Source organism: Phoenix dactylifera, chromosome 13 (genome assembly GCF_009389715.1).
Source record: "Phoenix dactylifera cultivar Barhee BC4 chromosome 13, palm_55x_up_171113_PBpolish2nd_filt_p, whole genome shotgun sequence".
Taxonomy (NCBI): Eukaryota; Viridiplantae; Streptophyta; class Magnoliopsida; order Arecales; family Arecaceae; genus Phoenix; species Phoenix dactylifera.
This window is the reverse complement of record NC_052404.1, coordinates 12,443,976-12,457,483: the sequence shown is the minus strand read 5'-3', so window position 1 is coordinate 12,457,483 and position 13,508 is coordinate 12,443,976. Positions and strand designations below refer to the sequence as shown.

Here is a 13,508-nt window from a genome sequence, read left to right as displayed (position 1 = left end):
CAAACCACATATCTCATTTACGAATTATGCCCATGATTCTCGGTCTCAAGGATTTGCTTGTGTGTCGTGTTTGTTAGAAAATAATTAATGATCACGACCGAGTTGTTGTTAGTTCGAAGGACAGTTTGAAATATAGAAGACTCTATGTTTGCCTTTTGGATCGACCATATGGCAAGTTCTGATTAACCAGTCCGCAGCTAGATGGCGAGCTTTTATTAGTCGGTTTGCCTCATGTAAAGATTGATTTTGAGGTGCATCAAGATTCGGGATGCTTCATCAAATCTGGATGCATTGTATTTAGTTTAATGCTATAAATCAATAGATTTCCAAGCATAGCAAAGGCAATATTCTCGGGCTACTAGAATATCCAGCAAGGCCAGATCATTAAATCGACGTAGGAATTGCATTCAAAAAATCTTGGCGAAAAATCGAAAAAGAAGTGGCAAATAAGGAAAGAATTAAAAAGAGGTAACAAGCTGATATTCTTGTCGCATACACTGTAAATAGCTGCAATAATGTGTCATGTGTGCTTGACATTTGTGCAAACTATAATGGCCAGTGAAACTTTGCCCGCGCCCTAATTTTCCGACGCGTTCTCCCTATCATTACTCGTGATCGAAGGTAAAAAGAATCATCGATGATGTTTCTAGCAGCGCATGGACGATGATGGGATTGGGAGGAGAAAAAAAGTAAAAAAAGGAAAAGGGTAAAGAGACGGAACGGTGTGTAGAATATTCCTTTTTTTTTTGGTAAATAGTGTAGAATATTCCTTCTTTATTCGTTCCCGACCAAACCAAACATAGGCTGAGACATTTTGCCCTTCGGCAGGAGCTGAAATCCCCCGGCCTCTCCCCTCCTCCATAAAGGAATCTTGGGAACCGACCGGTTACTGTTCGGATTGAAGAAATTAATTTAGAGTTTGAAGAACATTCAGAGAAAAGAGATCCACCATCGGTTGGGAGAGATCTAGGGTTTTGTCGGGTTTTAGTTAGGGTTCTTTTAAGGAGGAGGAGGAGGAGGAGGAGGTGAGGGAAGAGATGAAGGTGGTGGTGGGGAGCCCGGGTACTTGGAGCGGGTTACTGCTGAGGACCGGGCAGTGCGCCTTCGCGGGGGCTTCGATTGGGGTGATGCTCTCGGCCTTTGGATTCTCCAACTACACCGCTTTCTGGTAACACCCCTCCCCTCCCTTCCTATCTGTTTTGAATTGAATTGGAGTTGCTTTCTGTTTGGAGCTTAATTGTTGTAATCCCACATACGACTCGATTGATCAATCCAATCTAGCTGCACCAAATTGCTGTGCTTCGATTTGCTCGTATATTTTTGCTAGATTTTTCGCTTGTTCTTGTTATGCTTTTATAGGGATTTGAAGTTGATGGCTTATAGCTTAGAGCTTGTATTTTGAGTGATAATAGTATGAGGAATGACATGCTATCTTGTAGGGCTGTGCACTGTAACACCACTGGGGACATGTGATGTTGGTATGAGTTAGTTTTTGAGTTTAAAGGAATTAGTTGGACGATTAGTGGATCATTGATGTGCATTGAGAGGATTGTCGCTTGACCTCCATTTTTCAGATAGAATTAAAAATGTTATGGAAATCATTTCTGTCAAGTGTCTGCGGTTCGAATGATAGAGGTTGTTGTTGTCATAACATGCTACTTTTTCTGAATATGGTTAGCCTCAAGAATGAGTCTGCAAGTAAGATGACAAGGTTTGAAAATTTGTCCTAGTTTCCAAATAATCATAATAGACGAGATCTTGTGAGATGAGGGTTGCCACATTGTGCATACTTTTGATCAGGAAAAGGGCACTACTACAAATATTTTCACTGCATGTCTGGGATAACGATATTATCACGATTTAAAAAAAAAAATTACAAATTCCAAAAGTTGATCGTTGTTTTGTCGCTGAGCAAGACTCCTTGTTGTTGATATGGGTAACAATGTAAAGAAAATTCAATTGTCAAGTTAATAAGTAAAATAACAGTATTACAATATATTACAATATATGGCATCCTTTAAGACATTAATCCACCACCATGGTGAAAGGTTTTGGTGAAATATTCTTACAAAATATGACATGTCCTTGGTCCACATTTGACTGTTGAATCAAACGCTATCTTAATCCAGTCGACAGTCCTTATTCATCTTGCCACTTGACCGAAGCACTGCTATAAATTAATATCATGTTTTAACTTACATGCTAAGTGCCAATTTTTAATAAATTCAATGGCACCTTAAAGGAATGCACTGGACAATTGGAAAGAACTGGTATACCATAAGACTGAAGGAACAGACAACTGCACAAATTGCTTTTGGTGTGGGAGTGGTTATGGCTTATGAGTGAATTTTTGGTCCAGGGACAAGTTCAACATCAAAAGTCATCAACCTCTGTTTCCTAATCTGTACATCTCCATAATATGTCTATATCATTGTCACTGAATCTGCCTGACTTTCCGCAGCTGGAACTTTTTCAGGCTTAAGATTCAATTATGATGTGAAAATATCTTTTGGTTTTATAATTGCCAGGGTTCCTCTGGTAATAGGGTGGCAAATTTTGGTGTTGCTTGGCCTTAGTGGATGCCATACCTTCTATTTACAAAATCTTCACACTGCATTTTTGTTTTTGAAATATAAGATGAAAATAAATGTACATATTGTTAATATGCTGCTAGTATACTGTTACTGCATATCTTCAAGACAATATGAATAAAAGAACTCTGTAAGTTCAGTCTTGGGAGCCTGGTACACTATTATTAGGTTCCTGATTATATGTTGAATAAGGGAAGAGATCCCTTCTGTCTGTCCAGGTGTGATATAGTGCTAGCTTAGTGTGATTGATACCGCATTGTTGATTAGCTTTTTTAGATATTAAAATGAACTCAAATCTTGATTTCTAACTGTGATCACCATAGGAGTTAAAACATAAATGAAAGTTGGTGTGGACCACCTGGCATTGGTTAGTAAGGGATTCTTTTCAGTAAATTCCACGCTTTTTCAGCAGCTTAAAGCAAATTGGATAATCTCATGCTTCTTATATGACAATTCCACGAAATAAAGTAAATGCAGATCATCCTTCCAAAAAAAGCTCACTTGGGGCAATTGACATTATATTGATGATGACATTGACATTTTAATTTGTATGAGCTGATGATGATGCCTTTTGCATTCAGCTACTTGATTGCTTCTATGGGGCTGCAAGCATTGTGGAGCTTGGGACTTGCATGTCTTGATGTCTATGCTTTGAGGATTAAAAGAGATCTGCATAACCCTGTGCTAGTAAGCTTGTTCGTGGTTGGTGACTGGGTAATTATCTGTCATCCATTCACTTCATTTTTCATGTGCCCTTTTGAAGGCTTGCTTAGTTTTTGAGATATATCTGTATGCCTTGAATTATATGTCAAGACTTGTAACTGAAGAACGTAGTGTGCTATCTTTTATATATTTGGTCCTCACTTTTTCATATAAACAAATCCATTTATTAGGGTACCCAAAGTCTGTCATATCCTGTTTATGATCTTACAGGTTAAACTACAAAAATTTCAGACTTTTCCCGCCAGCCGTCTTTCTGCATTTGTTTTTCACATGATTTTGGTTATGGCAAGTATGTAGTCAAGTATGATTAAGGTTTCTAGAAGTCTTTAACATAAAAGTATTTTAAATTTAAAAACTTTGACAGAATAAAGTCGGGACTTAAATTTCAAGTTCATTGTTATTTTTGTTAACTAGCTTTGTTGCAGCTAGCTTCCCAAATAAATCATGTTTCTCCCTCTTCTTGAGGAGATATGAGCACCGCAAAGGTAGCTGTCGTTTCTTATTAGCACTATCTAAATTCTTAATGTTATACATCTTTTGTTAGATAATTAATTACAGTTTATATATTTTTTCAATAACTAAACTGTTGGAAGATCAGAGTTTTTAGTGCTTCTTATTGATAGATAACAATAGTTCTTAAATATATATCAGAAAGTGCTCCTAGGTATACACCCGTACGGTCCAAAATTGGTATAAAGAGTGAACTTTACCCGTGCTTTGCATATGTAAAAGACTTTTTTTTATTTCCACTTTAATCATTTTTGCTAGACCTAATTGAAATTACTACTTGTTACATTGTTATGGACACAATTTTGGAGGTGATCTGAACTGGATCTATCCGAAACACCTTACTTTAGTTGAGAACAGCCGACTTCTGTCATAAACTTGCAGAACAGAGGCATATGTTAGGATGTTATATATGGCATCATCCATTTAAGATGTCATCATATTAATCATTAAGTTTGTTATTTCTGTTGGCTGAGTTGCACTTGGATGTTAGATTTCTTTTTTGTGCCTCCATGAGAACTTAATCTATTTTGTTCTTCATTTTTGCATGTCATATATCTTGAAGTCACTTTATTCTATTCAGTTTTTCAATTTGTTAATTATTTTTTGGGAATTTTCAGCTAAATTATCTTGGATTGCAAGACAGGGCCAGAACATAACAAAGATGTCAAATCCTGGAAAAAGTTGTTGAAATAGTTCGTATGCATAAATTAACTATTACATCCATGCCTTAAATGCTATGTTTATATGCTTCTCTTGATTTGTGCAACAAATTCACTATACGCTGCCTTTGGGCGTAGTTAATCTTCATTTTACAATAGTGCCTTTCCATTGCCACATGTTTCTCTTAGATCTTTAAGTTTCCATTTCAATGCTACTTTATCTATACTTATTGAAATTAACCAAATAGTAGAACCCTCTTTTTTATGTTACTGTGACGTGGAAGCAACCATTCTCACCTAATACAGGTAACAGCAACTCTATCGCTTGCCGCAGCATGCTCTTCAGCAGGTGTGACTGTTTTGTTTGTGAGAGATGTGGGCTTCTGCAGTAGGTATCCTCAACTCTCATGTGGCAGATATGAGATCTCCATTGTATTGGCTTTTCTCACATGGCTGCTTATCGCTGTATCTTCGCTAGTGATGTTTTGGCTCCTGGCATCTGTTTGACTGCTTTTGTATATGTTTTTGCTGTAGTAGTAAATTCTTTGGGACAAAATGTTTCTTTCATTGTCATTCTCAGAGTTCCAAGAATGTTTGATGGACCTACCTGTTACTATTGAGTTCTCAGTTACACATTATGCTTAAACTATCACGAGTTTCAAGCCATCCTGCCTGGCCAGCAAATTTGTTTAACTTTCTATTATGATTTATGAGAATTCCTTAGATTGTTGCTATTTCTGAAATTGTAGAGAGAAGATAAATCCTAAAAATGTTGATTTAAATGTGTGATATTTACACTGATGCTGAGTATACTTATTAATTTAGGTTTGCTTTTCTAAAATAGAATGTGGGTCGGTGAAAATTGGTCTTAGTCAAGTTAGATAGTTTTAATTCATGGATTTTGGTATTGATAAACTTTGAGTTGATGAGTTTCACTGCCAGGTGATTTCATGAATCTGAGGAGGTTTCCACAGTGGAGATCTCAAATTTTTATGTATAAGGCATCCTCGGTATTGCTTTATGGAAATTCTTTTTTCAACCGTATAGTTTGAAATGGGATAAGCAGATAAATCATAAGATATTAGAAAATGAGCACTTAAAGATTGTCCGTTATCTATTTTATTAATTTATTTGTATTTCTAATATATAAATAAAAGTTGAACCTTAAAAATTAATTAGAAAAAGTCAATAGATAATGCAACATAAATATAAATGAGATACAGAAATATAGAAGAAGATATTCACAAGATCTCACAAGGAATTAAAAAGACAGCATAATTTAAAAATGAAAATGCAAAGCAAAATTTGCATACCAAGAGAATAAGTTAAACATGGAACTTATTACAGGAATATTAAAAAAAATAAAAATAAAATTATATTGGATTTACATGATACAAAACTAAAATGATAGAAAGAAAATGATAATATGGAAAAATGAGAAAATTCAATTAAATAAAAAATATGAAACATAAAAAAAAATAAAAAAATGACTAAGTATAATAATAAAAGCCTAAAAAACACAGAACAAGACGAAGAGGACAAAAAAAAGGGTAAACTGAAAAACACAAAAGATTTTAAAAATAAATAGTGAAAGAAAATAATGAACCACAAATAAAAATTCTGCCCAGCATGCAAAACAAGAAAAGTAGAATGGTATAAATAGTTAAAAAAGATTGAATATGCTACATCAAGTATAAACATAAGAACAATAAGTAAAAGTTATTAGAATAAATAATACCATGCAGAGGATTTATGGAGGAGGTTTGAAAACGGGATTGACGTGGGGAGGAGCTGGAGTGAGGGTGAGGTATGTAGAGAACAAGAGATGTTGGAGGCTAGACTGTCACCAACCGTGAACTCTTAGCCTGGTGATTGGATTTGAACTGGGCAAGGATGCCTGAGCTTAAACTTTTGAACACCTCTTGTATATTAGGAGACATTGCAGCTTAGGTTTCCAATTATGCTATTTGTGATGGGATTTGATTAGCTTCGAACCCTTAGAGCTTAAACTTTTAATGACTACGTACTATTGTGTGAAGCATTGACAGCTAAGTGGCCATTCCCTTCTAGCATAGGCAACGGTCGCTACAATCCTATCAGTTATATTGCTATGCCTTGTCCTGTAGCAAGTGTGATAGTGGTGGTTAGAAAGGAACGTTGGCTGCCGCAGAGCCACAGTTGTCGTACGGCTGGTATTGGACTTCCATAATCCCATTGCACTAGCTTTCACCACGACTTCTGGTTGTTACATATAGTGAAGGTTTTCTACCATCTGTTTGACTAATCTTGTAGTAGTTTCCTTTGTGATATTCTAATTGTTGTCTGTTATATCTGAGTTTGAACTATTTTAATCTTTGAAAAAAAGTTGACATCAAGCCATATCATCCGTCCGTAGTCATGCTCAATACTGTTTGTACTCGGAAGGAATGACAAATGTGGCTTTTCAAATAGAAACCCAGGTAGTTGCGCAGCGATTCTTTTGAGCTTTTTTTTCATAAAAGCCTGCTTATCATTATTATCACCTAAATTCCTATCACCTTATATTTTATCAAAGGGAAAATCTCATCAGCATGCTTCTTCAGACTTCAAGGATCAGTCCATTGGGATCATGCAGCTTTTTGCAAGCATGAAGAGGCTGGGCATGTACTCGGCTCCTTATTCTGGCAGTTTTATTCTTGTCTCCAGGTTCATGGGAGCTTCATTGAAGATCCCAAAATATAGCCAGTCACATTATGGAAGAGAGAGAGAGGAAGTCGAGCTAAAATTTTGAAGCAGTGATAGATCTGAATAACCAACGTGAGGCATATAGCAGCAGTAGGCTTTTCTAGCTGCCGGGAAAGAATAGCAGATGCATTTGCATCATAAAGAAAAAGGCAGCTGCATCTCAAAGTATCTCTGGTTGTGGTAAATCTAAATTGATTATCCCGCTATTTATGGAGGAAAACGAAAAGGAGAAGAAAAGAGAAAAATAGCAATGTAATAAAACATTAAAAAGAGCATCTGCAAAGCCAACTTAGAAAGATCTAAGGTTAGCCCATTCTTGTTCAAGGGTTCTTGCCTTATTGGCCTGCCAGAGCCCCTAAAGCAAATGATGTATCCAAAAATATTGTCGAATAGAGGTTCTCTCTGCGGTCATTTTAACTGTATTTTTTAGTTAGCGTGGAAGATGGGCAACCGGGCAATTGCTCGAAGCGCACAAGAGCAGATCACCATGGCATTTGAGAACAGGGTACAGAAATCAACTACAAAAATTAGTTGGAATAGTCTTTGATGTGTACGTGTCTTATTCAGTCTCTGTCAGAATTCGAAACATGTTCCACTCCCAGTCCCCCATATCCAATCCATTGGATCGCAAAAGATTACGTGCTGAATGCCATCATCGCCCTCTACCGAATATCATAAAACCAGCTTGTATCACATAACAAAATACAGAGATCCGCTACAAATCATTGAGACAGATCCTACCAGTCAAGCGGTCAGCAGGCCACAAGATACGATTACAAATGTTTTTCTGAGAAGGGATAACAAATTATCGGACCCAACCATTTCCACGTTATTATTCTTGAAAAAGAGGAAAAAGAACAATAAATGAAGCAATACACATCAATGGAACTGGTAACAAAATAAAAAACTAGAACTTCAATGCTGGCATTTCTATCTACAGATTCAACTAAAGACCTGGCTACAAACTTTGACAACCCAGCTCTAAATCAAACATGTATGCTAATAGACTGACTGACGCTTGCAGAGAAGAACAGGCACACGGCACCCCCATAGGACCATATAACTCGAATCGGATCGCATACTCGGCTGCATTGGACATTCATCTGTCACATGACAATCTCAGGCTTCAGGATGCTAGATTTGATCTCTTTGTGAGGGAGAACGACGCCACCATTGCTGTACACCTCGTCACCCACATGTACATCCTCTCCAAGGATTGTCATGTTCTCAATCCGAGACCACTGCCCAACTGTGGAATGCCACCCAATGATGCTGCTGGAGATGCACGCATGCTTCTTGATGCGTACTCCTCGCATCACAGTGCACCTTGCCAGCCTTACTCCAGACTCCACCACACACCCTGGTCCTATTGCCACATCTGGCCCAATCAAGCATCCCTCTCCAATAACAGCACTCTCATGCACCAACACATTCCCCACAATATGGGCACCAACAGCTAGCTTATATGGAGATTTCTTACGCAGAGAATCTAGATAGAGCCTCAGGCCTGTGATATAGTCCCTTGGCTGTCCGATGTCCATCCAAAAACCTGGTAGGACCTTGGCATAAAGCTTTTGGTCTGCTGCAATTCTGGGGAAAACCTCTTTCTCAATTGAGGTGGGCCTCAGTTCGATGCGGTCTAAGACTGATGGGTTCAACAAGTAAATCCCGGCATTGATCTTGTTGCCGACAAATATCTTTGGCTTCTCTACAAATCTATCAACCTTTCCAGTTTCCTCCTCCATTACCACAACACCGTACTTGGATGGCTCATCTACCTACACCACCAAAAAAGATGACACTGCGAAAACACAATTAGTTAGAGGAAAGAATTTCTAGGACTTCGACTATACCTTGGTAACCATAATTGTAGCTTCTCCACCGTGGGCTTTGTGGAACTTGATCAGTTCAGCAAATGGGTATTCACTAATGACATCACTGTTGAGAACAAAGAAAGGCTCCCCCGATCCATCTACAAGCTTGTCCCTCGCTAGAGCCAGGGGACCAGCTGTTCCTAGTGGCTCAGTCTCTTGGGAACAGGTGATTTTGATGCCAAGCCTACTCTCAAAATCCTTCAAAAAGTTAAGCATAACCTGAGAAAAGAGACATCGGATGAGGGCATGCAGAAACTTCCTGCAAGATGATCCGCTGAGATAGAACTGGTGGATATGGATGGATGATTCTTGCTTTTACCTCTGGTTGATAATTGATGGCCAGAACAACTTCTGTCACTCCAACATCTTTCAAAGCTTCAATCTAATCAAAAGTATTAAACAGAGACAGCTAAGAGTCACTTGCTTCAGACTAAAACTATGACTTAAGAAAAGGACCATTCGATTTATTTCAATTATCTGTAAAGCTTGACGGCTTATTTTTTCTTTCTACCACTAGAAATAGATGCCATACAAGAAAAAGGTGATCCAAATCTGCAAAATCTATAGAGACTGTTGGCAATATAATGATATATAAGTTATAGAAAGAAAGATCTGATCATAAAAGCCCGTTAACTGGATCCAGAAGCAATAAATTCTTAACAATGAAAAAAAAAGGTTAATTTTCAAGTGGTTACGCTTTAACATGATATAAATTAAGAAAGATTTGCAAGGTAGATAAATAGAAATTGAGCAAGGAAAAGCCCATAAGAATTCTTGATTTCATGCAGATGATCTTCTTAATCTAGAAGTAAGTGATGTATCACATAGAAGCAAAGGCACAACATGTTAAAGTTAGACCAACAGCTAAAGCAATCAATCTAGGATCCATAAAAAAGAGAACTATTGCATTAAAATGATGAATTTCAGTTTTCCTCTTACATATTCAAACATCAACATGAATATATAAAGCAAATACCTGATGCAGGATCATCGGTTTGTTGGCAAAATCAACAAGTGGCTTAGGGACACTGAGTGTCAAAGGCCGCAGGCGGGTACCAAACCCTCCAACAAGAATTAGTGCCTTCATGGTGGAATGTTCCCTTTTTCCCCTGTCGAAAAAACGGTAGAGATCAGCACCACAAAGACAATTCTCTATATTTATATGCCTGTCCTGCTAGAGAACAGATCTCCTCTACAAAACTCTACTTTGACACATTCAAATGAAGAGTGAAAGCCACCTTGCTCAGGAAGGGATCCAAAGACTGTCGAAACTCGCAGTTGATTGTCCACCTGGCCTCAGAACAATCCCTTCCAAGCACTGAAGAAGAGGCAAGGGTCACAGGATATTAATAAGGAATCAAGAACCCACAGGAATTGAAAGCAGCGGACGAGCCATGGTGGAAAGAACACAAAAAGGTTATGCAGGTGTCATTTGAAGCATGAAATTCGACAGGGGAAATTGTCGTCATGCTCTAGCTGGAACGCAGCTTTGCAATCCAGCCAAAACACAGGCTGGATCCATCAATGAGAGAAGCCAAACCATTGAGTTTCTCAGTAATGCATCAAAACATTGTTAAGTTTCATTCATCTTACTCATGCAGGTGAACCATAAATAACCATAACCATGACCATGAAGCCTTAACTGAACTTCTTAGCGTTGGCTTCATGAATCCCTCTATTTTTTTCTTTTTTCTTTTTTAATTTTTGCTAGAGATCATGAATCCCTCTTCACCAATCATTTCTATAAGTTGCTATATATCCCATGTAACACTGCAAGCGTTTATTTTTTTCCCCTCCCAACTACCATGACACAAATCCAAATTCTTCAAGCTAACAATAAAAGGAGGAACAACATGTCCTCATATCTAACAAAGTGAATGACTGACTGTTAAGCTCATGATCAACTCGAAGTAAGAACGTGGTAAAATTTCCTTTTTGTTAAAATAATTTATGGGAAATTCCTTACAAGCACAGCTATTAAAGGCAGAAGCGAGGACAAAGAGAACAGAGAAGACACAAATACTTAAATTAAAACTGTTGCACAAAGCAACGAAGGAAAAGAAAAAGCAACAAAGCACAGAAGGAAACGATACAGGCAAACGAGATCCGCCAAAAATCTTTCAGAACGGACGTTTTTGCAGTAAAAACGAAGCAAATTTTTATCTCAGTGGTCCAAAATTATAGACACAAAGCTATGAACAAAAGGAAATTATTCGGATACAGGTATACAACCGAACCAAAACAGGGGCAGAGCTAATCCTATCGAAGTTTTCAACTTTCTGTGGATAAATCGCAGATTTTTCTCAATGACATGCAAGAGAAACCCTGTAACACGCCTGCCCTAACAGGTGTCGGAACCCTACTCGAAGCACAAAGAAGCAATCCGACCTCGAAACAAACAGAAAACCAGAGACAAAAGAAAACCGGATTCCATCCACATTGCAGCCTCCGTCTCGAGATTCGCGCCTTGTACGTAAAGACCAGGCAAGGGTGACGCGCCTCCAGAGACCGGAAAGCCTGTGAACGGATGGGATTGGAAGCAGATCTAGATAGCGAGCGAGAGAGAGACGAAAGAAGAACCAGAGAGATCGAATCGGAGAAGATGGTCGCGATCTTACCGCAGATACCTGTCAGATCCGGGCCGGAGGACGCGAATCCCGGCGAGATCCGATCTCTTCTCTTCCTCTATTTCTCCTACTCCCAGGCGGCGAGAAAAAGGCGGGGGGGAAGGCAAAGGAGCGACTTTGGGTTTCTTCTGGTCGTCCCCCAACGCCCCGCTTCTTCCACCGGACCCGATGGTCCATCCCCGCCCCATATATATAGGACCCGCCCGATTTTTTAATTCCCTTCTTTCATAATTCCCATTCTTTCCTTCTTTATTTCCTTTCACAATGATAAACGTGATCAACACCGTTCGGTAGGCAGCACACAAGATCTGGTTTTCCCTCACTCGTCCGACGGGCCTTGCAGCCTTTCAGCGCCTCAAGCAACCACTTGCCACGGTCAGAGATCTGCCGTTTAGTTCCAAGCAGCAAGAAATAGGAACCGAGGATCCGAGGTTCGGCATAACGGCCGCCACCGGCGTATGGATCGCGAGAATTTCAGCATGAATGTTTGCTATTGCTCTCACGAAAAATAAATAAAAATGAATAGTTGTTTTTTTGCTGTTGTTATTATTATCTTATGATAACCTATTTATCATTCATCTGAATAAAATTATAATTTTTGGATTTAAATCTCCAAACTGGAATATTATTTATTTAATAGCAAGTAATGCTCTGGATATATATATATATATATATGCTGTTCATGATGTAACAGCAAACACGGATGCAATTAATTAGGCGAGTCCATCCCACCGCACGATGTGGCACGTGCTGATACTGTAGGGACGGCGCCGGAAGCGGGGCCGCGATTGCCCTTTCTCTGGTTTACGGAGCTTGAGCACGCGGCATGGCTTTTTTAGGCCCGTCCAGCGCCTAAAAAATACGCTCGATGGTGGAGAAAACGTTTTGAAGGTATATGATATGCAAGTGGATTTACTACGCGGCATATTCCGGAAATTGACTCCTCTTGCGGTGCAAGCGTCGATATAAATATTCGCAACGTTTGGGCAATTATTGTTATATAATTATGGATCTGGCTTATTCTTGGCATGGACAGTTCTTCTATAAAGTTGACGGATCCTAAGCTTCTTGTCCCCATCACCGACATTAACTTATGGTTTAAGATAACATGTGCAAAGTGAGCTTGCATCTTGGACTTAGATTTAATTGTACTCAGACTGCCTTGCATTTTAGTCATTAAAAATTGGACCTCCCTTTGTATGTTCATTGAGGTCGAGTAGGTCTATCATTTTTACAAAGAATACTTTTTAAGACTCAACATAGATTTGTCATGCGGACCTCACATTAAACAGAGTTTTCGGCAACTGAAAGATTCTCATCCTGATTTCTGAAGGACCCATATGTCATAGCCTTTTAAGACTCCCTATGATCAAAATGCAGATTGGAAAGGTACTTTCATCACTTGGCTCCACCTCAAGTTACTTTGATAAGTTAAGCCTACCAATGAGCTAACTATTCTAGCCAGCTCCCTCGACGTGAATTATGTTCAGCATTTTCTAACAAGCAAAACGCTATACTATTTCTTTATCAAAAAAGAAAAAGAAAAGAAAAGAAAAAGAAGAACTAAAGTGATGGCGACCCAAGGGATCTACGAAGTTCTAGTTTGGATGTGTAAGAGAGGAGTCGCCTATTGCTTTCAGTAACAAATGTTAGCCCAGAAAGGTCTTGGAAGTCGAAACTGAACTATATGGAATTTGTACCCAAACTCTCAAGAGTCAAAGCTGCAGTGGGATTTTAACAAAGGGGCTTCAACTGCCTGCGGTGGTGTCAAGAAAGTCTCAGCTCTCTTCCTTGTTAATG

General features: G+C 38.7%; 2 protein-coding genes across 4 annotated transcripts; one reads left to right on the top strand and one right to left on the bottom strand.

The window, feature by feature from the left end:
* Positions 1 to 788: 788 nt before the first annotated feature.
* LOC103716764 (CASP-like protein 5B3) lies at positions 789 to 5,231 on the top strand. The gene is made up of 3 exons (XM_039133125.1): positions 789 to 1,168; positions 3,173 to 3,305; positions 4,790 to 5,231. The coding sequence occupies exons 1-3, from the start codon at positions 1,038 to 1,040 to the stop codon at positions 4,988 to 4,990; spliced, it is 465 nt and encodes a 154-aa protein (XP_038989053.1). The 5' UTR covers positions 789 to 1,037; the 3' UTR covers positions 4,991 to 5,231.
* A 2,690-nt stretch (positions 5,232 to 7,921) lies between these two features.
* Positions 7,922 to 11,877, bottom strand: LOC103716763 (probable mannose-1-phosphate guanylyltransferase 1). Of its 3 annotated transcripts, XM_026808346.2 has the most exons (7): positions 11,700 to 11,875; positions 11,506 to 11,598; positions 10,320 to 10,399; positions 10,058 to 10,190; positions 9,401 to 9,463; positions 9,061 to 9,300; positions 7,922 to 8,985 (listed from the first exon to the last, which is right to left on the bottom strand). In XM_026808346.2, exons 4-7 carry the CDS (start codon positions 10,166 to 10,168, stop codon positions 8,314 to 8,316), a joined length of 1,086 nt encoding a protein of 361 aa, XP_026664147.1. In that variant the 5' UTR covers positions 10,169 to 10,190; positions 10,320 to 10,399; positions 11,506 to 11,598; positions 11,700 to 11,875; the 3' UTR covers positions 7,922 to 8,313. The 3 variants fall into 3 exon arrangements, with proteins under 3 accessions (XP_026664147.1, XP_008803133.1, XP_008803135.1); XM_008804911.4 differs by lacking the exon at positions 11,506 to 11,598 and having other exon boundaries at positions 11,700 to 11,877; XM_008804913.4 differs by lacking the exon at positions 11,506 to 11,598 and having other exon boundaries at positions 11,709 to 11,874.
* Between the last annotated feature and the right edge of the window lie 1,631 nt (positions 11,878 to 13,508).